We start from the raw sequence: 23553 nt of genomic DNA, 5'->3' as shown, positions 1-23553 counted from the left end.
CCTCACTCTGATAGGGTCCCGCCAAAATCTAAATGTATCCTTTCCCCAACCCCTGCTCCTGAGAGTATAAAAGGAGCTCATCCTTTCCCTCCAGTTAGTCAAGATTCCTACTGCAATAAAGAAGACTGTTCTGGTTATACTTGACTCCTAGCAGTTCCTTGCTAGTATGCTGACTCACTACTCAGAGCTGACTTCACGAAGAGCTGAAATCACACTCACGACATAACAATAATAATAATAGGCAGCTAATCCAAGCAATTTTGGACTCACCCTTTTTTTTTTCAAAGTAAATTTGTTGTCACTGTTCTACAGAAAAGTTTCAGAATGGGCTTAAGGAACCATGGATATGGCATGTGGTAATCAGGGAACATGTATATCCATGGGGGGAGAGAGGGGGGGCATTTGTTGCCTCTCCCCCAGTCTGGATGTCTCCAGACATCCAGCTTTATTTCTTTTTTTATTTCTACCACCTGATGTACATTGCAAAATGTACAGGCACAATTAATCTCCTTTTTTGTTTGATTGGTGGAATCTTGACACACATTTTAAAATGCTGTGAAATGCTTTTTTAAAAAGCCTTTTGAAAAATATATTGCATTTGCCATAAAGCTCACCATCACCATCTAATGTCAGATTTGCATAATGCACTTGAAATGCACTTAAAATGTTATATTTGCAGCTGTATAGCAGAGTCCTTTGTGAGAAACTACAGTATTGGCTCAAATATAGGCCGCACCCGCAAATAAGCCGCACCTTTAAAACTGGGGGGGCGGGCGGGGGAGAGCCATGCTGATTTGCTGGCGGGATAAGGTCGCGAATATAAGCCGCACTTTAACTTTTCACAATCGGAATTTGGGGGGAAAGTGCGGCTTATATTCAGGCCAATACGGTAGACAGCTCCCCGCTCCAGAAAAATTCCCTGCAGAGAACCATGTCGAAGTGCCCAGTGCTGTAGCTCCTAACCCAGGCACCCCCAAACTTCGGCCCTCCAGATGTTTTGGACTACAATTCCCATCATCCCTGACCACTGGTCCTGTTAGCTAGGGCTGATGGGAGTTGTAGGCCAAAACATCTGGAGGGCCGCAGTTTGGGGATGCCTGTCCTAACCCTTCTGTGTGCTCAGTCGCTCTTCCTTCCTTCCTATCGCTGTTGTTTAAATCTTCTGCAGTCTGCAAAATGTCCATACTGTAATCAGAATAAACATAGCACAAAATGCAGAATTTGAGTTCCCTTGTCATTGGACTGTGTGTGTGTGTGTTTTGTTTTGGGCCAGCCCTTAACTGGGAACATTCACTTTATTCCAAAATGCAGCAATGGTCTTGGCAGCACTAATAGAACCACTAATTGACTTAACTTACAATCTGCTGCCTGTGATGTCACCTAATGGATGCCCAGAGTTACTGACTCATCCCAGGTAGCCAGACAAGAACACGAAACAGGGGAGGCAAGCTTTGCCCAGGGAACCCAACTTCATTGCCAGGCTTCAGCCCTGGAATATGCAAAATGTGACTTTTGAGCATGTACAGAGTGCCTTTCGATTACCACCAAGGAACCACAACCAGCCCACACCTGTCTTGTCTGGCAGACATGACCTGTATAAATATTTTTTATTTTATTTTTAAAAAACCACTGCTCAGCTGCAAAGCTGAGCAAGCCACTCTGTCTCATCTACCTGACAGGGCTGTTGTGAGAAAATGAGAACTCAGTCTATGCCACCCTATGCTCCCTGGACAAAGACCAAGATGCAAATAAAATTCTCTTCAGCTCAGCTGTTTTCTTACGAGTCCAAATAAATTTCAGAAATCTGGGGTTGAAATCCCATGCACAACTGGGAGTAACTCGGGGGTGCTTGCTTCTGAACAGACACAGTAAGCTAAACAGTTGTGTTTCAGAGTCCCGCTCATCTCTTTGACTTGCCGCTAGCAGAATCTGATTTTTCTCCTGAGGCCCTTCCAGAAAACCTAGATCAATCAGGTCCTCATGACAACCACCCCTTATTTGAAGCCCTGCCTGGATGGTCCTCCCTCCCCTCCCGCCTCTTGCTTTGACCACCCATAAATCAAGCAGCACTCACCTGGGTCTGCTGCGGACTCCTCTGCGCTGCAAGGCCCAGGGCTGAGGAGCACAAGCTGTTCAGGGCAGGAGGAAATGGGTTGCTCCAGCTCCAAGTAGCAGAGTCAGTCCAGAGGAACGATCCAGGCTCCTTCGCTAAGATTTGCCTGCATTTGCATCTTGCCTTTATACCAGCTGCCTGGGCCAATCAGTGCTGGCCTAGACCAGCAGCGTGGATTAGTTTAGGGAAAATGTCTTTATTTGTTTTGACAAAAGGAGACTCCCAAGTCTGCTTTCTCTTCTCCGCAACCCTCCCTGCACTCCACCCATGTCCACTCCACCCATTTCCCATTGATTTTTCTAAAGTGCAGCGCTGCATCAATAATGCAAAGAAATGGGGGGCAGGAGATGGGGATCTAACCACATTAGAGTGGCTTGCTCGGAACCGAGGAGGAGAGGAATGATGGTGGGGAGAGAAGGGTTGTCCGCCAGGGATAATCTCGATTCTTCTGAGGTCTCCAGCAAATCTTTAAATGCTGCATTGGATATCAAGTGGGGGGATGGCTTTCGGGCATCAAAGGAGCTTCTTCAAGGTAAGGCTGGCTCCAGAGAGCGGGGCAGTCAGTCAAGGAAAACAAAAGGCCCACTGGCAGGGAGAATTCCACATGTCCCATCTTGCTCTCAGGTTAAGGGTGGCTGTCTTGCCTGGGCCTACTCCTGTCCCCAAATTATAAAACCCGGAGCAGTCAAGCCTTGTGATAACCAACCAAGTCCTGCAGTTGGTTTTGCACATGGAGTTCATCAGTTGGTAAGTGAAAAATCAAGGGATGAAGTTGGAGGAGAGCAAACCTTCATCCGAATTCTAAAAATTAAAATGCTTTCTGCTTCTCTCCACCACCACCCCTCTCCACTCCCCCCAGGGTAGTCTTATCCAGGCGCGGTGCTAGGGCTTTTTGCGCCCTAAGCAAAACACCTTCTGACGCCCCCCCGGTGCGCATGCGTCATGACGCACGCACACCGCTGATGCCCCTATGCATAGCTGCCAGGTTTTCCCTTTTCTCGCGAGGAAGCCTATTCAGCATAAAGGGAAATCCCTTTAAAAAAGGGATAACTTGGCAGCTATGCCCTATGTCCCCTCCATTGGCGGGAGGAGCACGGGCCAAGAGGGGAGCTCTGCGCCCTCCAGCCTGTGGAGGGGACGCTTTGATCTCCTCAGCGGCGGTGGCTGCAGCGAGTGAGGGGCGGCGGCGGCAGCAGCGCCCATAGCTGAAGATTTCAGCTGCGGGCGCTGCCGCCGCTTGCTCGCTGCAGCCGCTGAGGAACTCACAGTGTCCCCTCCGTGGGCGGGAGGGCGCTGAGCTCTCTTTTGGCTCGCGCTCCTCCCGCCCACGGAGGGGACGCTGTGAGCTCCTCGGGGAGCGAGCGGGCAGGCGGCGGCGTGGGGGTATTGCGGGGCAGGCTTGGCAGCGCCCCTCCATTTTGGCGCCCTAGGCAATGGCCTAGTCCACTTAAATGGACGCACCGGGCCTGGTCTTATCCATGTCTTTGGATTATAGCACTCAGTAACTTTTAACAAATGACTGACTGTACCCCCCTGCATCACTTGATTTCTCATATCGTAAAGGGTGGCAAATGTGCAAATTTGCTCTCCAAGGACAAGAATTGCATTGAGATGCTCCTAAGCTCCCTTTGTGACTCCTAAGCTCTCACCTGTTATTCCAGTTGTCATGTGTGAACCAACCTTGCCTGTGGTGCTTTCAGAGCTAGATTATTTTCTGCAGCTGGGGGAAATTTTACCTCCCGAAATTTGCCGCCCAGCTTCAAAAGGATATTGCATTAGGCCTCCAGAACCCACCCTGCTCAAAGACTTAGGAAAAAGAGAAGACGCACACCTGCTCTCTTTTATTATTTCTTTAATTTGCAGTTAATACAAAGATTCCAAAAATAGAAAGAGATCGAAATGGCAGCAGTGCCGGCTTCAAGTTTTGGGATATCTTTTTTTTTTCAATTAAAACAAAATTTTAAAAAAAGAAAAACCACCCAGCAAGTGAGGACACATGACTAAGGCAATTGATGTTTTCATACTTCTACGAAGTGGGGACAGAAGGGGGAAGCCCTGGGCTCTGTTACTCAAAAGCCACCCGCTATGCATGTCTGAAAAGAAGGGATGCGAGAGGAACAGCAAAAGACTCTCTCTCGTGTGTGTGTGTGTGTGTGTGTGTGTGTGTGTGTGTTTACTTTCATGGGAGGAGTATGCAGAGCACCCCTAAAAGGCACACCCCTGATTAAGCATTAGGGCTGCCTCTTCGATGGTGCTTCACCCTAATCGTCAGCTGGGTTTGATCAAGGCACAATCCCAACATTGGCAATTGGACTCAGGTTATCATCATGGCTATTAAACAGGGCAAGGAAGCCTCATGCAGAGTGGGAATGGGCATCAGCAGACTCAGCCCTCGAGTTAATTCACACAGCCAAGCTTGTTCCATCGCTCGGCAGATTTTGCGGTTCCACATTACTTTCAACAAGCTTGTTGAAACTGGGAGTGCTCAGTTTAATTTATCATGCATCAGCCTCCTTAGCCCAAAACCTGCTCCGCACAGATCCCACCACACTGTGACTGACAAAACTTCCACCCGTTTGCCCAAATCTTAAGTCCCGTGACTGGGACGGAGGAGAAATTCTGGAGCACATTTCACCAGCCAAGGTGGAGGAGTGTAGAAAACAGGAGTGCAATGTTTTCCCATCGAGTGAAGGGGTTTCGGAGCTGAGCTGAGCAAAAGGAGCAGGTTGAAGGAAGGGCCAGGACAACAGCGGGCAGGTTGCGTGGCTGCCAAAGGAGGATAGGCTCAACCAGGAAGGAAAACAATGGGTTTTTGTTCTTTCTAGCACACATTAACTTTGCAGCATTTAAAGCTCTCTCACTGGTGTGTGTCGTGGAGAAAACAGAACTACAAGAAGAAACTCTTCCCTCCATGAAGTTAGGGACTTGTGTGTCACCTCCATTAGCCTCTCCACAGCTGCTGAGGCAAAGAGAGTGGAAGCAAGGCCAGCAAGAGGAGGAAAGAGAAGCAGCAGCCGCAGAGTCCTCTCAAGCACCATTTGAGGCCTAGCACACACACAGAGAGAGAGACACACGCACGCACGCACACGCGCACACACACACACAGGTCAAGGAGTAGCCAATCCTCACACTTAAAAAATGGCGACTGAAACTTCAAGAAGCACTTTGGCCAGGCTAAGAGGTGCCTGCTCACTCAGCCAACAACAAGGATTGTAAAGCTTTGGTCCTGTTGCGCAGGGAGGAAGCCTTCCAGATGTTGTTGGGCCCCAAACTCCTGTCAGCCGCTACGGACAACTGTCAGGGGTGATAAGTCTCCTAAGTCCAGCAACATCTGGATGGGCCACAGGTTCTCTCACCCCTGGTTTTGTTTTTTAGCTTCCTGCCCCCCCCCCCAGGTGGCGAGGTGACCCACGCTACCTGCCCCCCTGCGTCCAAATCAAGGAGGCAGCACCAGAAAGAAACAAAAAGAACCCTGAATGGCCCCATCCTGCCCCCACCCCCCACAACGGCTAAGCATGGAGTCACTTGCAATGTATTGCTTACGGGAGCGGGAGGGAGAGAAGCAAGATGGCTGAGCTGCGGGTATTTGGTTGCCACCAATGGCACTTCGAAAGCACTTGTTCACAGAACGTTAAGAGACACGACTAGGAAAGGCAGCGTACCATATTGCTGGGGGGAGACCCAGAAAGGGAGAGGCGGCGGCCGCTCCCAAGCAATATCAACATCTACGTTTGGGTTTCTCGAGAGCTGGTGCCGCCGTGAAAATGCTGAGGGGAAGAGTGTGGCAAAAAGGCCCAGCTGGCTTCTCTGGGGGCCGTTTCCTAAGAAAGCCTGGCAGAAAAAGAGAGGCTCTCTGTCTCTTCATGAGCAGAGGCTGTGGCGACATTCCCCTTGCTCTCCCAACGAACACCACGAGACAATGGAGCAGGCCGTCCCCTGCCCACCGCCAGCTTCTAACACGCTAGTTCATGATTCCCTGAGGCCACCCGAGGGGCCGGGCTTTTCAAGTTACGGCGATGGAGCCTAGAACGAGTCCTGAGCGGGAAAGGCAGGGTGCCTCTGTTGCACCCGCCGCAGAAAGCCACCCACAGGCACCCTCCTGTCCTTCAAAGCTAGCAATTCACACTGAGGGAAGGTGCTGAGGCAGGTTTAAAGTAACCCTGTGACCTGGTCTGTGTGTCCCCCCCACCCCACCCAAGAAGCAAAAATAGGCCAGAGCGCAGCAATATGGCAATCTCTGCAGCATCGGTCCTCAACCGATGTGGAGTTTGTGGGAATGGGCCGGCTGACTTAGCCTCAGTCCTTTTCTATGCTCGTGCCACGGTTTCTTTTTTTTTTAACGTTAAGAGGGTTTCTGAAAGAGTCCCTTCCCCTCTGGGGCTGAACCCTACAGGCTGAACCCAAATCACAAGACACAGTATAAAAACAAGTTAAAGGCTTCCCAAAAGCCAACAGGACAATTAGGGACAAAGACCCCTGAAATTGTGGGTTCACTACTGCTCTGAAGGGGAAACCCTGGAAGGGAATAGGACCAAAAAAGGGGGGAGATACTTTCCCCCCTCTCTCTAACCAGGTATCCAAGGCGAGGAAAGCCTCTCCTCCGAGGAATCCAGTGGCCTGAGCAGCTGAAGGAGAGGATCCCTCAGAAAGACACCTGGCTAGGACAGAAGTATTGGAGAGCCACCTCCGTGCCCTGCCCTGCGCAGCCTTCCTGGGAGATAAGGCGGCAAAACTGCTAGGCCCCATGGCTGTGCCCCAGGTCCTGGGTAAGCAGCACTCTCAGGAGCATCTAAGAGGGAGCGAGGAGGCATATAGCTTTTGTAATCCCAAAAGAAGAAGGGTCAGCCAAGACATTTGGCATTGCTTTAGAGGAGGAGAGGAGAGGGTAGGCAGGGGGAACAGGCAGCTTACACTGCACAAACCACACCCAGAACTAACCACCCTGCAGCGAATGGAGGAAGCCGAGCCCTGGAGAAATGGTGCGCCTTCACAATGCTCCCTGTATCCTCGCAGTGCATAGATACGAGCGCTGTTGGGGACGGGGCCTTGGGTGACCCTGCTTTTGGAGGAAAGGCCAGAGGCTCTGGGATCCTGCCATACCCTGGTTGGAAACTGCTCTGGCGCTGTCCAGTGGGGCGGCCGTTCAGGTTATTGCCTCCAAAGTGCTTGCATCTGCCTTGCGGTGGGGTTGCGGAGAACCGTCCCCACGGCTCCCCCTTCCCCTCCAGGCCAGTACTGAAGGCACTGAGTGAAAAAGTTCCTTTGTGGGCATAGGAAAGGCCTTAGGGCGCCCTCAGCTGGCCCAGGCTGGTGTAGACATCCTCCGCTTCGCTCAGCTCCTCAAAGATCGGGATCAGGTTCAGCAGCTCGGTGTCGGCCATGTCATCAAACCAGGACTGGACTGGCACCTAGGGGGAAATCGAAAAGGGCAAGGAGAAGTCAGTCGGGAGCACTGCGGTGCGTATAGATAGGAAGAAGAAGAAGAAGAAGAGTTTGGATTTGATATCCCGCTTTATCACTACCCGAAGGAGTCTCAAAGCGGCCAACAATCTCCTTTCCCCTCCTCCCCCACAACAGACACCCTGTGAGGTGAGTGGGGCTGAGAGACTTCAGAGAAGTGTGACTAGCCCAAGGTCACCCAGCAGCTGCATGTGGAGGAGCGGAGACGCGAACCTGGTTCCCCAGATTACAAATCTACTGCTCTTAACCACTACACCACACTGCCTCTCCATTAGGAGAGCTACACCATTAGGAAGCAGAGACCTAATGTTTTGGGGAAATTGGAAGGAACCAGGAAGACCCGGGAAGACCTGGGAGCAGAATTCAAACGCTGCAGTAATCACTTGGCTATTAATATGAAATGTGGCTACATCCCCTCAGAAGAGACAGATCTGCTCTCACATCAGGCACATGTTAAAAAAAACTCCATGTATTTAAAGAGCTTTGGGAAGTATTCAGGCGAATATTCAAAATACGGTGACAATACAAGACTTAATTTTTAAACAGGGTGCACGAAAGGTAATCGTTGTAGATGAAACTAGTTACACTAATACTAACTGCTCACTCACTCCTACAATTATGGCCACAGCTATGAATTGTCACCTGGAAAACCTTGCAGCTGTGCTCTGTTGGATAGGTTTGGGAGAATATTTCACGCGCTGGAGAACTTTTGGGGTTGAGCTGGCTGGAGTAATGAGAAAAGAAGTAGATTTGAAGGGGGAAATGATGTGGTACAGTCAGCCTTCCTGAGAATTTACCACTTCAGAAGTGTGTGTGTGTGTGTGTGTGTGTGTGTGTGTGTGTGTGTGTGAGAGAGAGAGAGAGAGAGAGAGAGAGAGAGAGAGAGAGAAGAAACATGTTTTGAATGACCCTACCTAGCACACAAGGGGCGCGGGTGGCTCTGGGTTAAACCACAGAACCTAGGGCTTGCTGATCAGAAGGTCGGCGGTTCAAATCCCCGCAACGGGGTGAGCTCCCATTGCTCAGTCCCAGCTTCTGCCAACCTAGCAGTTCGAAAGCACGTCAAAGTGCAAGTAGATAAATAGGTACCGCTACAGTGGGAAGGTAAACGGCTTTTCCGTGCGCTGCTCTGGTTCGCCAGAAGCGGCTTTGTCATGCTTTGACCTGGAAGCTGTACGCTGGCTACCTCGGCCAATAATGCGAGATGAGCACCGCAACCCCAGAGTTGGTCATGACTGGAGCTAATGGTCAGGGGTCCCTTTACCTTTACCTAGCACACAAGTGTTGCAGTCAGCACCATCTTAAAAGGCAGGGGTGAGAAACAATGGGGAATGTTTTATTTAAGAGAGCTTCTTTCACCTAGTGTCGATGTAACTATTATTAAAGATTTTTAAACCAACCAACCAACTAACCTATCAAAAACTCAAGTGTTACTCATGATTTAAAGAGCCTTTGCCGCTTTCCTGCCAAGGTAAGTCAAAAGTCAACACCAGCTACTATTGAATAACTGCTTATGGGGGACCCACCCACCCCTCCTGAAGGCATGCTCACCGCATTCTCTGGATGGAAGATGTAGGAGGCAGGAGAATTGTCCAGGATCAAGGTTTTGCGCAGATCACGCCCCAAACGGCTGAGGTCCTTAACGTAACAGCCCTGGTGGAACACGCATGACTCTCGGAAGAGGCGGGTTCGGAAGACTCCACACTTGTCTAGCAGGTCAGTTACGGGGTCAGCATACTGAACAGAGTGATAACAGGAGTGTGTGAAGACTAGGGCTCAGCATAAGAAAGCAAGAAACCCAACATGGGGGAATCAGGAGAACAGGCAGGGCTCTACCCACCTCTGGCCAGATAGTGCAAACATGGAATTTGGAATCTGGCATGGAATTTATTTACTTATTTTAAGTTTCAAGTCACTGTGGATTTGGAGATCTCAGCGATGCCCAATGCAATTTCGGAAGCCAGCAAGGGGCTGAGCAGAACTTCCAGGGGTCAGTTAGTGGTGGAGATTTGAATAATCTGCATGGTCCTTCACTCTTCCTCACAGTTAGGAGAAGCAAAAACCAACAACTATATGCAAACTTGACATTTTGCACAATTTATTCAAGTACCAATAGGCCAAGTGTTTCTTGCTGCAGCATTTGGATTTTAAAAAATGCACAGGGTTATACACAGCTCTAAAGTTTCAGCAATACTCCAAGTTTAGCCCAAGTCAAAGCTGCTCCCAAACCAGTCTTCTAGCAAGACAGAGAGAGCGAATAGTCTATATTCACCTCCAGATTATCTTCCGAGCTGAAAGGGACACGGCACACCATGAGGTCCAGTGCCGAGGGCCTTCTGGCGATTCCCTCGCTGCGAGAAGCCAAGTTACAGAGAACCAGGCAGAGGGCCTTCTCGGTAGTGGCACCTGCTCCGTGGAATGCCCTCCCACCAGAGGTCAAAGAGAACAACAATTACCAGACCTTTAGAAGGCATATCAAGACAGCCCTGTTTAGGGAAACTGTTAATGTTTGATGGATTTCTGTATTTTAATGTTTTGTTGGAAGCCGCCCAGAGTGGCTGGGGGAACCCGGCCAGATGGGCGGGGTATAAATAAATCATTATTATTCTCCCTCCTCATCCTTCTCACCTTCGCCAAGCTGGCCGTGAAGAGCACACACTCAAACAGCTCCCCCATCCGCCTCAGGAACTCATCGACAAATGGCCTTTTCAGCACGTACACCTAGAAGTGAGCAGCAGAGGTGAGGAATGCATGAAGGGATCCACAACCCACCTTACAGCTGGAGTGAACACGCTACTGTGAAAGACTTGGATTCAGTGTTGCATTGGCCAAAGCACATGGCTGCAGGAAACATTTGCAGGGGAGAAGCGATGGGAGGAGAGAGGATTCCCCCTGCTCATTGCTTTTCTCCCATAACCTCCCCCTTACACCAGCCTGCTTCTTCCCTCCCCACTCCCACTTTGAGGAAAGACAGAGTATCAATAGAACAAATAGACCAGGGGTCCCCAAACTAAGGCCTGGGGGCTCGGATGCAGCCCAATCGCCTTCTCAATCCGGCCCGCGGACGGTCCGGGAATAAGCATGTTTTTACATGAGTAGAATGTGTCCTATTCTTTAAAATGCATCTCTGGGTTATTTGTGGGGCCTGTCTGCTGTTTTTACATGAGTAGAATGTGTCCTTTTATTTAAAATGCATCTCTGGGTTACTTGTGGGGCATAGGAATTCATTCATTATTATTTTTCAAAATATAGTCCGGCCCCCCACAAGGTCTGAGGGACAGTGGAGCGGCCCCCTGCTGAAAAGGTTTGCTGACCCCTGAAATAGACTGTAACGCAGACAGAGAACATGCCTCAGGTATCTAAACTGGGGAAAACACTGCTCTGTCCCACTGAGCAGATTTGGGCACTACAACACAAGGTGGGGAACTGGATCCAGCCCCTCGTGAGCCAAGTTTTGACAGGGAGGCAGGATGGCACTCTTAGGATCACCAACAGCGAATCGAAACAGCCACTTCATAGTCTGATGTATATTGGCTAAGAAAAAGACTTCCAAGAGGGGGTGAAAGAGAGTTAAGGCCCTGGGGTCTGACTTATAGAGGCTTGGCCCTATAAGACTGAAACACTTTTTTGGTCTCAGGCTCTGTGTTCAGGAGGTGTCCACCCTGAGAACTAGCTGCATGGGCAGTGTGCTCATTTCAGACAGTGTGGCACAAACCCACAACTTCCCGGTGGCTTGCCGTTTTATTCCCTTCAGTGTTAACCCTTTAACATTGAACAGGACATAAGCTCCACTCCTTTTTGTGTGACATGGCTATCATAAAGAAAAACTGAGGCAAGTAAAAAAAAATACCTCCCCTTTAGTGGTGTAATGTGAACAATGGGTTAAATTACTGTGTGCCTGGACTCATTTCTTGAGGAGCACATCCCCTATGTCTGGATGTTCTGAGAGAAGGGTACCAATTGCACCGGGTTACCCTAGCAAAATCAGCTAGGTTGACTGCTTGAGTCGTTTGCCCTCCCATTGCTTCAGGAAATATGAAATGTGCATAGAGATGGGTATAACAGTCTCTAGGGCATTGTTTTCATTATGCCGTCTTGTCTTGTCCATGCCCTGTGCTGTTTGAATCTGTGAGAGTCAGGGGAAGAGGCTGGGAGTTTTACATAGCAGCGTTAGCTAGCAGGGTGATATAGTATTATTGGAATTCTCTGTACATATCCATCCATCTTTACTTCAGAGACCAGAAGAGTTGTCTATAGTAGACAGTACTGTATGTTTTAGCTTTGTCTCGTGTCTGTAGATAATAAACACTTTGCTACTTTGAAATGTATGGGAGAGGAGCTTTTTCCTTAACTGGGGACTCTGGAAGAGGCTGTTTTGCTGGTTGAGGTGTGGCGAACTACCAGCTGACTTCTGCAAGTCACCAGCATCCTTATTGATGGATAGGGAAACAACTGCCCTTTAGCGTGCTTAAAGGTAAAGGGACCCCTGACCATTAGGTCCAGTCATGGATGACTCTGGGGTTGCGGCACTCATCTTGCTTTACTGGCCAAGGGAGCCAGCGTACAGCTTCCGGGTCATGTGGCTAGCATGACTAAGCCGCTTCTGGCAAACCAGAGCAGCACAAGGAAATGCTGTTTACCTTCCCAACGGATTGGTACCTATTTATCTACTTGCACTTCATGCTTTTGAACTGCTAGGTTGGCAGGAGCAGGGACCAAGCAATGGGAGCTCACGCTATCGTGGGGATTCGAACCGCCGACCTTCTGATTGGCAAGCCCTAGGTTCTGTGGTTTAACCCACAGCGCCACCCGCGTCCCCCTTAGCGTGCTTAGATGCATTTTAAATGAATACAAGCTGCCACAGGCATTGTGGTGAGCGGAATACATCAAAGAAGCATAAATGCCGCAAAGCACATCAAGATTCCTCAAGGATTCCCCACCCGTTTTCAGCTGGTCGCATTTCTCTCTCCCGGAGCTCTCGCTGCCACGCAGTCGATCCAGGCCATTCCTCCTTAAACATCCGCTGGAAGCAGCTACCTCCTGAAACAAGTAATCAAGAATAGGCCGTGTTGCCTGGTAACAGCCTATCCTGGATTACTTGAACCAGGCCGAAGCCTTCATAGAATGGTCTTCCTCCTCTTCTTTACAGCGCCAAAATGGAAGGGGGTCTCCTTGGCTCATAAAATGAGACTGTTCCCTTCCCCTGCTGCCCCACTTCCAGAACAGATGCCAATGAGAACCCAAGACTGTTGGCAAGGTGGGTGGGTAGAGGAACTTCCTCCCCAGCAACAGCATCCTTACCTGGTGGGTTGTCCCCTCTATTTCAACAGGCACTATGAAGTCAGCATTGTTGATTGGCTGAGAAATGTTATAAAAGGTGCATGTTAGTTTTTGGTAGGTAACACGACACAATTCTGCCCCACTCTATCCATAAGTCGTGCCAATCTCTGCACGTAAGGACACTATCTGATGCTCACTGGGTTTGGTTCGATTTACCAGTACTGAGCCATACGCTTTTAAAATGACAGTCATGTCCACTCAAACCAGTGGCAGGGAATCTCCGGTTCATAGGCTGAATGAAGCCCCTCCAAGTCTTTATATCTGGTCCTTTGAGACTTTACCCAGGCCACATCCATCAATGCCAGGGTGCATGTGTGGAAAACTCAGTCATTTTGCGTGGCTGGGATGTATTCTAGCATACAAAGGCAAGAATCACATCTGTTGCCCTGCCCACTTTTGCTTCTGCCATGTGGCCCCTGGAAGGCTGCCACAATGGAATGTGGCCCTTGTGTTGATAAAAGGCTCCCCCACACTCCTATCTGAAACAACAAGGCACCTAATAACAGAATCAAATGTTTTGTCAGGGAATCAATCGCTGAGTCCTGTTGCCTGTTCGGTCCTCTGATAGCTTCTTCAGAATTTGCTGATCAGAACCAGAGACGCAAATATTAGAAGTTTCTTCCAGTGGCAGAGTTTATGTGTAGGGGTGAGGTGAGAAGGGTTCAAAACCCACCTTCCCAGGGCAGAAATGGAAACGGCCGTGAATAAATAGGCTTCCTTCTCCGTTCCCAGGAACAACAGCATTGTGTGTCTGGTATGCAGTAGTAACTGGTTGTAGACACAGAACTGATTTATTAAAATAATGGGAGAACCGAGGAGATTCTTCAAAGAACCCACCACCATGCAAGTGGGACCCCATTAACTTAACCTTGCTCTCTTTCCCCCTTGCAGCCTCCTGCAGAGACATCAAAATCCGCTCCAGAAGATTCCACAACCATCTGGAACAGAATCTGAAGGTGCATGGCTGGGGTGGGTGGGTGGCTATGAGCGGGGAGAAGGGGAAGGGGAAGTCCCATTGCATGAGCAGAAGTTCATTCTGTTGGTGTACAGGCAGCATGGAATACAACCCTCTGGGTTTAGAAAGCTTCTAACCAGGAAAACAATGAAGTTGAGGTCCTTTTGTTTAACTCCCAAAGCCCCAATCCTATCCTTCACACAGTGATACTCCATAAAGCCCTCACCTCTTCATATCCCTTTGCAGCTGTTCTCAGAGGGAGCTGATTTGCACCAAGCTAGTCCTCTCCTGCACTGTCAGCAATGGAGAACCTGTGGCCCTCCAGGTGTTGCCGAACTACAACTCCCATCAGCCCCAACCAGATGGGCCAGTGATGATTAGACTTGTAGTCCAGCAATGTCTGGCGGGCCAAGGATGCCTTCTGCCTCGACCCCCCACTTCTCAGAAAAGGAGCATCCTTAGAATGTCACCTTGAAGGAGCTGTGCACTAAGGTCTCGTCCAGATCAATCACCACACAGATTCGGCCCTGGTCTTGCTGAGTCACCTCAGGGAGAAGGCACGTCCCAGGAATCTAGAAGAAGAGAGGAAACTTAGCCGCCATTGGCGCAGTGAATCATGTTGCTGCAGGTACATTTAATAAGCTTCAAGCACTGGGGAAGCCTGCTATGAAGTCCTTCAAAACTGACTTAGTTTTAGGAAACTTTTCCCATCTTGTGTGTAGAGAATAGCACAGGCAATACCAACAAGGAGTAGAAACTTTCTATGCAAAAACTTTCAAATGGCCTAAGGCTCTGGTCCTCATGAATCTTTCCACATTTTTGGTAGAACTCTCAATTTTTATTTTTTAAAGGAAAGTTTTAAGACTACAGAGTAACTGGCAACCCCTCGTAAGGAGTTTGAAATGGCACAGATCAGGATGAAGGGAAGTGTTATCTGGGTTAGTGCGTGTATGTGTGCTTTGCATCGCTTTGTAGGTTGACCAGCAGCAATAGAGAATAAGGCTTCTGAGACTCTTCAACCATTGCACAGAAGAAAGGGACTTGAGAATTATTTGCCCTTCCATACAACCATTAAAGGTACAAGAGGCCTGTGCACTACAGCATTTGATCAGCTATGACCCCAAATGAAGAAACGGGTTATCGTCAAAAGTCACTTGAGCTAATGGCCATCGCTAGACCTCGTGGCATGACATTCTTGAAGCTTTCCTGATAATGTGTGTGTGCGCTTCGGGTGGGGGGAGAATATAGGCTGGCATTTTTATTTCACTGACATGATGTCAATGCTGCAAAAAAAACCTTGCATGCATAACAAAGCACCAATCCTACAACGAACATCTTCCTGGAAGCACCCCCAGTTGACATATTTAACAATCTCTGTACTGTGGTCCTAATATTTCTTTCCAGGATAGCCACATCCAGTTTAAGACCCACCAGCCTACCTATTAAGAGGTGGGGTGAGTTTGTGTCGTCCCAACTTTGCACTCTCCTTACTTTGCAAATGTTAACAACAACAAAAAAACTCAATATCGTGGTACCTTGGTTCTCAAACAACTTGGAACTCAAACACTGCAAACCCGGAATTGTTCCGGTTTGCGATTTTTTTTCGGAAGCCAAACCTGCTCCGTTTTGAGTGTTACGCTTCCAATTTAAGTGCCACACTTCCATTTTGAGTGTTACGCTGAGGTCTGTCTGTTTTTGCTTTTTATTTTGCATGTTTGTGGCTTTTTGTTTTGTTTTTGTGACTGTGTGGAACCCAGTTCAGTTACTGATTGATTGATTGTGTGACTGCAGTACATTGTTTATTGCTTTCATTTTATGGTCTCGTTAGATAGTAAAATTCATGTTAAATTGCTGTTTTAGGGGTTGTTCTTAAAAGTCTGGAACGGGTTAATCCATTTTGCATTCAGTCAATTTTATTACAGCAAGAGCCAGCAATACAAAACAACACAACACAACTCCAAACAAAAGATCAGCAATATCATCATCGGAGGGCAGGACAAATTGTTATAATCTGTTATTCAATAAAAGAGATTTACGTTTTTTAATAGCTAAGGTGCAAAATTTGGCCCATTTTGAATTACTTTCTATGGGAAAGTGCGCCTTGGTTTTGGAATGCTTTGCTTTTGGAACGGACTTCCGGAATGGATTAAGTTTGAGAACTAAGGTACCGCTGCACTAACTCCTCTTTTGTTCTAAGTAAGGTAAATAAAGTCCTTGTTTTGCAGCTTCATCACTACAATTTTGCACCTGGAGGCATTTTTATAGAAATTGTTCCTACGCCAGGTGGGGACCCTGTTGCTCTCCACATCTTGCTGGACTCAGGCTCCCGTTAGCCAACATGGCAAATGGTCAAGAATAATGAGAGGTGCATCCGACAACATCTGGAGAGTCACATGTTCCCTATTTCTGCAGTACAGAATCAGCACTGCAGAGGCTACCTCTTGCTTCGAACAGACCTTACTGATAGGGAAGGATGGTTTTTCAAAAACCAACCCCGCTGCAAAAGGAGTTTAGCACCTCAGAAATGCATGCACCCATGAAAGCCAACGTGAAACATAGAGGGGCATGCTGCAATTCAAAAGTTGAATAAATAAAAATAGACAAAAGGTGGCTAGGGATCCCATTCCCTTCCAAAAGCCTACCATGCCGATAGGGCAGGCAGAGGCAAACTCCGGCCCTCCAGATGTTTGGGACTACAATTCCCATCATCCCTGACCACTGGTCCTGTTAGCTAGGGATGATGGGAATTGTAGTCCCAAACATCTGGAGGGCCGGAGTTTCCCTATGCCTGCGATAGGGCAAGCAATGTTCTCCACAATGGTGCATTTTTATTCTCGTTTGTCCTTGGAAGTTATTGGCATCATGGGGGAAAATTTTCTAGACTGCATGGCAAGATTGTTGTGCCTGAAGCTCTTCCCACATGGAGGCATCCACCAGAGGGAACTACTTATAGCAATCTCCACATGGCTGACGTTGGGGAGGCACCTGCCCCGAAAGAGACGTTGCAGTGAGGAGGCAGCAGTAGTTTGCATTCAGAAACACTGTCTTTTTGTGAAAATTGCGCTGCAATACGGCCCCAGCTTAGGCTGCTTCTGCACCGCTGATGAGCTGGGAATACTGTCGCTGGACTGCAACCTTTTTCCAATTGCAGGTTCACGGCCATTAGCCCCTTCGCACAGGAAGAGAGCTGCCAAGAAGAGCTGCAGGCTAGCATTCTCCCAGGTGTGCTAGTCTGGTACATGTAGAAGTCCCCCGTCCCCGCCCATTGCAAAACATTCAACCATGTGACCACTTCTCCTGCTGCCCCAGAAAAAGTCTGGCTCTTTGTATGAATGAGGTCTGCGGCCGATACTTCTCTCGATAGCAGCGCAAAGGAGATAGCAACGGGGCAGGAAGAGAAATTGGCTTAGTAAGTGAAGGTCTCTTTTCTCCCACACTCACAAACACAAATACCCACGGGCACACATGCACACGCACACACACCTATGTAGGCAGGACTGTGTGTACGTTGTGCGCCCATCATCATTATGCCATGCAGACGTGAAATTTGGTATCTAAAGCATCATTTGGCATATTTTGTGCGTCGCCTGGAGGCATGTCTGTGGAAGGCAATTTCTAAAACCACCCTATTTTTTTCTCTTTCTTTCCTTCTTTCACTCCAGAACATTTCTGGCCCTTGTTATTGCGGAGATTATCTAGCCTGGAACAGTCGAGATTAAGTTAGTTGCAATTAAGTCTCACTCAAATGCTGCAACGTGGGAAACAGTGGGATTTGTGTTAGTTGCAACAAACTTGCTCCACTGGCTTCAAAAGGACTTAGTAGTGACTGACTTTGCCTGGACTGGGGCAAACATGGGCAAAGGCTACTAGAGCAGGGGTCCTATGGCCCTCCAGATATTGCTGAACTACTGCTCCCATCATCCCAGACCACTGGCCAAGCTGATGGGAACTGGAGTCTAACAAGGTCTGAAAGGATCACGGGTTTCCCACTCTGTTCTCAGCCGAGGCTGGTCCATTAAGGTGAATGGGGTGCTGCCCCACAAAACTCGGGCTGCCCTTGCTTACCACCAGTCAGGGGGTGGCTCTGCCTGTCATTGGCTGCAGCTCCACCTAAAGTTATGTCTCCCTGCCATCCACCTTACCAGTCCCAACTGGCATCAGCCAACACTACTTGCTTTAGGACTCAGCAGCTTACCCTGTGAAAACCCGCTCTTTAAAGCTCACTCAGACCAAACGACCATCTGCGGAACTGACATTTGCTCTGGTTGAGTGTTAAAGAGTTCTAAGGAGCTGGCAAAAAAAAAACCCAGCTCAGACATGGAGCTTCTAAAGCACAGATCTTTGCCTGGAAAGGGCAGGGCAAAAGGTAAGTGTGGGGTATGAAAAGCAGAACTTGCAGAGATCAGGATGTGGGGCTTTGATTAGAACTCCTTGTCCACTTCCCACGGCTAGCAGGAAAAGGTATGTAATGCAACCAAATGATGGGCAGATTTCCTTGCATTTATTCTGATGTCAGAATCAAAATGCAAGTTCATCTCAGTGGAGAATGTTGTTGTTTTGCACTCTTGCGCACAAGGTAAGCACAGTCCTGGCTAAAGAGGAGGTGCAGATCTCCCTTGGCTTTGGAACAAAAACATACCTGGTAAAACTGGTATTGAAGACACTGCAACAGATCAGACTAAAAGGGGAGGGGAAAGAGGAAAGCAGAGATGTAGGTATCATGAAAAAAGGCAAGACGGTGTAATACTACTATCAGGGATCTCAGAAAGCCTCTGAATTTACCCACTAAGTTTTTAAGGAGCAGAATCCTAAAGGTAATGGACAAGGTGATCCTACAAGCCTCAAAAGCTTGGACTGTGATGGAGGTTGGCAGAGTGCTCAAGTCTTCAAAGAAGAGGTTTCTTGACTGAGAACAGTGAGGGAGCCCTGCTAACTGACCCAGAAGGAAGCCTCAGCTCCTTTACTCTAAAGTGTGTGGGCGACAGGCTGCAGAAATTCAGTGCTGAGAGGAAGAGCACTCTATATATGATCAGCAGTAGTTTCCTTTACTATATATAGCTTCATATATTTTCATTTTTAAAAGCGGAGGGGGTGGCAATAGATATAGATGGCGGTGGCAATGCGGTCAAATGCATGGGTTTTGAGGAGGGATGCGGGATATGAGACCAGCAGCATCTACAGTGGTACCTTGGTTCTCAAACGCCGCAGTACTCACAACACCTTGGTTCCCAACCGTCAAAAACCCAGAAGTAAGTCTTGCAGTTTTCGAATGTTTTTCGGAAGCCGAACATCTGATGTGGCTGCCAGTTATTGTTTCTGGGGTCCCTGCACCAATTAGAAGCTGCGCCTTGGTTTTCAAACATTTCGGAAGTCAAACGGACTTCCGGAACGGATTAAGTTTGGTACTTTTGTTTTTGCTATTTATTTTGCGTTTTTGTTTTTGAGGCTTTTTTGGTTAATTTGTTTTTGTGGCTGCGAGGATTCCAGTTCAGCTACTGATTGACTGACTGATTGTGTGACTGCAGAAATGGATAAAAGCCCCCCCATCCAAACAATGACTATCATCAGTGCAGGCAAGAAAAAAAAAATAATTTTAATCATCTACAATACTGTCTTATTTATTTTATACCACAGTATATTGATTATTGCTTTCATTTTATGGATCTTGTTAGTAAAATTCATGTTAAATTGCTGTTTTAGGGGTTGTTTTTCAAAGTCTGGAACAGATTAATCCATTTTGCATTACTTTCTATGGGAAAGCGTGCCTTGGTTTTGGAACGCTTTGGTTTTGGAACGGACTTCTGAAATGGCTTAATTTGAGAACCAAGGTACCACTGTGCAAGAGTTTCCCTCCCCTGGATAGAAAATGGGCTGAAGCCCAGTTATATGTCTTCCCAGAAACTAGCCATGACTTCCCAGCTCATTAGCAAGCAGTGAAATATTGATATTCACAAAAAGTCATGCATGTGGGTTTTACGTTATTTCCTACAGGGCAGAGCTGTAATGTGCGAAACGGCTATAGAAGCGTTTGCTTCCAATCCAAAGTAACTGCTCCCCCCTGAAAGCCATTTTTGATTGGGAGAGAGCCAGTCAGATGTAAACAGAGGCTAACAAAGGTATCTTGTGAACTCTGGTCAGCTGGGAGTTTAAAAAGTTAAAAATGCTGATGAGAGGAAGTGTCAAGCGAGAGAGATCATTTGCACAGAGACAGGGACAATTTCAGGATCTGGGTAGCTGGAGAACTGGGACAGTTTTTATATCCTAATGGGGCACACCCTAAATCTGGATAGCTAGAATACAGAGAGCAGCTAGAGAAAAGAAGCTCGGATACTACTAGTACTGCCTGTTATACTCTCTGGGTGTAATTCAGTATTTGCTGGGTCAGCCTCCACTCACCTTGGCGATGGTGCTGGTTTCCTCCTTGTGTGGGCCATGATCCCCACCAAAGCCCGACTGCCCGACATTCTGTGCGCGAAAGCAACAGAAGAAAGCCTTGAAGATGTTCCGGCCACGAGGCTTCTTCGGAGAGGATTTGGACACCAAGACTGTGAAGGAAATGACAAAAGGAACTTTGTTAGATCTCACGGCACTAGTCCAGGACCAAAACGCAGCAGCAGGCAAACCTTTCATCCAGGTTAAGTGTTTGTGGATTAGGTCTCAGGCAGGCTGAAGCATGCCTCCTTCCAGAGCTCCTGGGGGTGGCCCGTGAAGGAGGCAAGCTTCTTCGCGGGAACATTTTTTGATTGGCCCCCAAAAAATGAGACGCAAGTTCTCCAAACCAGTGCAGGACAGAAAGGTGTTTGCTGCTTTGAGTACCAACGTCCAATTAACAGGAATCTGCTAGGAGAAGGGCCCTAGTTCATTGGTACAGTAGCTGCCTTGCATGCAGAAGGCATTTCCAGGTAGGGATGAAAAAGAGCCTTCTGTCTCAAACCTTGGAGAGTGGCTGCCAGCATCCTGGTGAAATAAACTGGGAATCTCATGCAACTGGACCCTAGCCAGGGGTTCCCAACAAAATTTTCTCGAGGACCCCTCATCGAGCCGCTATTGTGACAAGGACCCCCATTAATTCCTAATCCTAAAATTAAAAAGTGAGAGCCAAATTAAGAGTCTTTTTATATTTTATATTTATACGTTTTTTACAGTTACAACAGAGTACTCCATCAGTATACAGTTAGTTTTAATTTTCAGTTCTTAATGAGATGAACCACTTTTTAACCAACGGTCCATTTTTAACTACGCGAACTGTAGCTTCCGCGAAAAACAACGGTTGTTTACAAACACTACTGTTTTGCAAAGAGGCAGCGCGCGCCAGGGAGGAGGGAGGGGAATGGAGAAGACAGGGTACCTGCGCAGTAGCGCACAAATGAAGCCGACGTGAGCAAAGCATCTTGGGGAGGTGAGCGTTAGTAGAATGCGTGCGCTGCCTCTTTGCAAAACAGTAGTGTTTGTAAAGCGCCACCTAACGGCATACAGCAGAACTACTGCCTCTATCTAATTCTAGTTTTGTGCTAGACTCTGCTCATGCAGGAAGCGGCCAAAACAAAAAATCTGTTATCATACGAAATATATTTAATATATATATTTTTCTAATAGCATCTTGCGGACCCCTCTGGCATAGCTCGTGGACCCCTGGGGGTCCTCGGACCACCTGTTGGGAACCACTGCCCTAGCCAAATCAGCTCTTCCAAACTGTTAGCTACTGCAAACTTTACAAAATGATGCCACCAAAGACTGAACTGCGGGACAAAAGCAACAGCCTTTATTTAACGCTGCAGACTCAGCTACGAAACTGCAAATCAAACGTTGTAAATAAAAAGTGTGTTGTAAAGTGCAATATACAAATGTGACATTAGATGGCAATGGTGAGCTATGGCAAATTCAATATATATTTTTCAAAACGTTTTTTAAAAAGCATTTTCGCAGCGTTTTTCATGTGTGTGTAGATTTCACCTATGACACTCTTGCGACAAGCGGCTGAACTCAAAATGGCTGCTGCCTGAGGAGGTTTCAGTTTGCTGCGGGCGTTCCCCCAGAACCCATCCTCACAGAACACTTTGGCTTCTGCCATCAGTACAGTCTGGGGTCAGGCCAGACTGTAATGACAGGAGATAGCACTAAAAGGAAACAGGATGTTCCATATTGCCCCCAGCAACTGGCAGGCAACAGGAAGCCTGTGCATTGTCCAGGCCTAGCATAAATTCATGGAACTTGATTTCTTCTGTCGCCTGGGTCAACAAGAGCAGCATCTTCTGCCCACCGCATTTCTGCCTCCAGCTTTCTCAGCTCCAGTTCTAGCAATTGGTCTCAGGTACCTGGAGCTAAAGACTATAGCCTTGCGGCCTTGATTTATGTAGTAAAGCCATCATAAGCGCACACCCTTGTTGGGTCAGGTGGGCCAAAGCCTACCAAAACCAGCAGCCTGCTCCTCGCAGTAGTCACCCAGATGCCTATGGGAAGCCTGAAAGCAGGATCTGAGTGGGATTCTGAGCAACTGGGATGCAGAAGAGGTGTAACATAGCCATTGTGGCTAAGTAGCCATGAGTAACCTTATCCTCTGTGACTTCATCTAGCCCTTTCTTAAAGCCATCCGAGTTGATGACCGTCACTACATCTTGTGGGAGCAAATTCCATGGTTTAACTGTGTGTTTCTAGAAGAAGTAACCATCTGGGCAGTCTTGTTCATCTGCATGTCTATTAGAACTGTCCACATTGAAGTGATTGAGTCTATGGACACGTCTAGCTTTATTAATGCTTTAAGACGTTTTATTGCTATTAGAGGCCCTATAAAACACATTCGCTTTGACAGAGGCACTAATTTCATTGGTGCCTCCAAAGAACTGAGCATTCTCTCAAACTTAGACACAAAACAAGTAGAAAGATATTTGAGCAGTCAAACTTGTACATGGACCTTCAATCCACCGCATTCTTCCCACATGGGAGGAACTTGGGAAAGAATGATAGGAGTGGCTCGTAGAATCTTAGATTCCATCTTCCTACAAATAGGGAATACTAGGTTTACTCACGAGAGTCTGACAACCTTCGTGGCAGAAGTTGCAGCAATTATTAATGCCAGACCTTTAACCCCTGTCTCCAATGACCCAGAAGAACCTTTTTTGTTGACACCGACAACTCTCCTTACTCAAAAAATTGAAGTAGTCAGTACACCTCCTGGTGAGTTCACTAACAAAGACTCCTCAGCTTGGAGTTCCAAAAAACAATTTCTGCAAGAGAATGTGTTATTTTTTTGAATGAGTCAACAGTGTGATGCAGCAGCGAAAAAAAGCTAAGGCTATTCTAGAAGTATAGTGTCCAGATCAAGGGAAGGAATAGTACACTCTATTCTGCCTTGGTCAGACCACACCTGGAATACTGTGCCCAATTCCGGGCACCACAATTTAAGAATATTGACAAGCTGGAAAGTGCGCAGAGGAGGGCAAGCAAGATGATCAAGGAAGCCAAGCTTTATGAGGAAAGGTTGAGGGAGTTGGGTATGTTTATCATGGAAAAGAGAAGATATGATAGCCATCTTCAAATATTTAAAGGGCTGTCACATGGAAGATGGAGCAAGCTTGTTTTCTCCTGCTCTGGAGGGTAGGACTCAAAGCAACGGATTCAAGTTACAAGAAAGGAGATTTTGACTTAACATTAGGAAGAACTTTCTGGCTGTAAGGGCTGTTCAACC

General features: G+C 47.7%; 2 protein-coding genes across 3 annotated transcripts in view; both read right to left on the bottom strand.

The window, feature by feature from the left end:
- Positions 1 to 2210, bottom strand: part of AVIL (advillin) — a 38598-nt gene extending 36388 nt beyond the window's left edge. Inside the window, exon 1 of the mRNA XM_060272099.2 lies at positions 2075 to 2210. The gene's annotated coding sequence lies outside the window, so the exon portion shown is untranslated. The remainder of the gene's footprint in view (positions 1 to 2074) is intronic.
- Positions 2211 to 3948: 1738 nt separating this feature from the next.
- CTDSP2 (CTD small phosphatase 2) overlaps positions 3949 to 23553 on the bottom strand; it is a 60288-nt gene continuing 40683 nt past the window's right edge. The window contains exons 2-8 of one of the 2 annotated variants that reach the window (XM_035103045.3): positions 20265 to 20413; positions 18508 to 18546; positions 14339 to 14440; positions 12875 to 12931; positions 10202 to 10294; positions 9125 to 9310; positions 3949 to 7521 (exon numbers count right to left, since the gene is read on the bottom strand). In XM_035103045.3, coding sequence (XP_034958936.1) covers positions 7396 to 7521; positions 9125 to 9310; positions 10202 to 10294; positions 12875 to 12931; positions 14339 to 14440; positions 18508 to 18546; positions 20265 to 20413 — 752 coding nt within the window. In that variant the 3' untranslated portion in view covers positions 3949 to 7395. The remainder of the gene's footprint in view (positions 7522 to 9124; positions 9311 to 10201; positions 10295 to 12874; positions 12932 to 14338; positions 14441 to 18507; positions 18547 to 20264; positions 20414 to 23553) is intronic. The other variant, XM_035103055.3, reaches the window with a different exon arrangement.

Source organism: Zootoca vivipara, chromosome 2 (assembly GCF_965207765.1).
Source record: "Zootoca vivipara chromosome 2, rZooViv2.hap1.1, whole genome shotgun sequence".
In the NCBI taxonomy this organism is placed as follows: Eukaryota; Metazoa; Chordata; class Lepidosauria; order Squamata; family Lacertidae; genus Zootoca; species Zootoca vivipara.
Note: the sequence above shows the minus strand (reverse complement) of the source record. Positions and strands in the feature narration are given on the sequence as shown.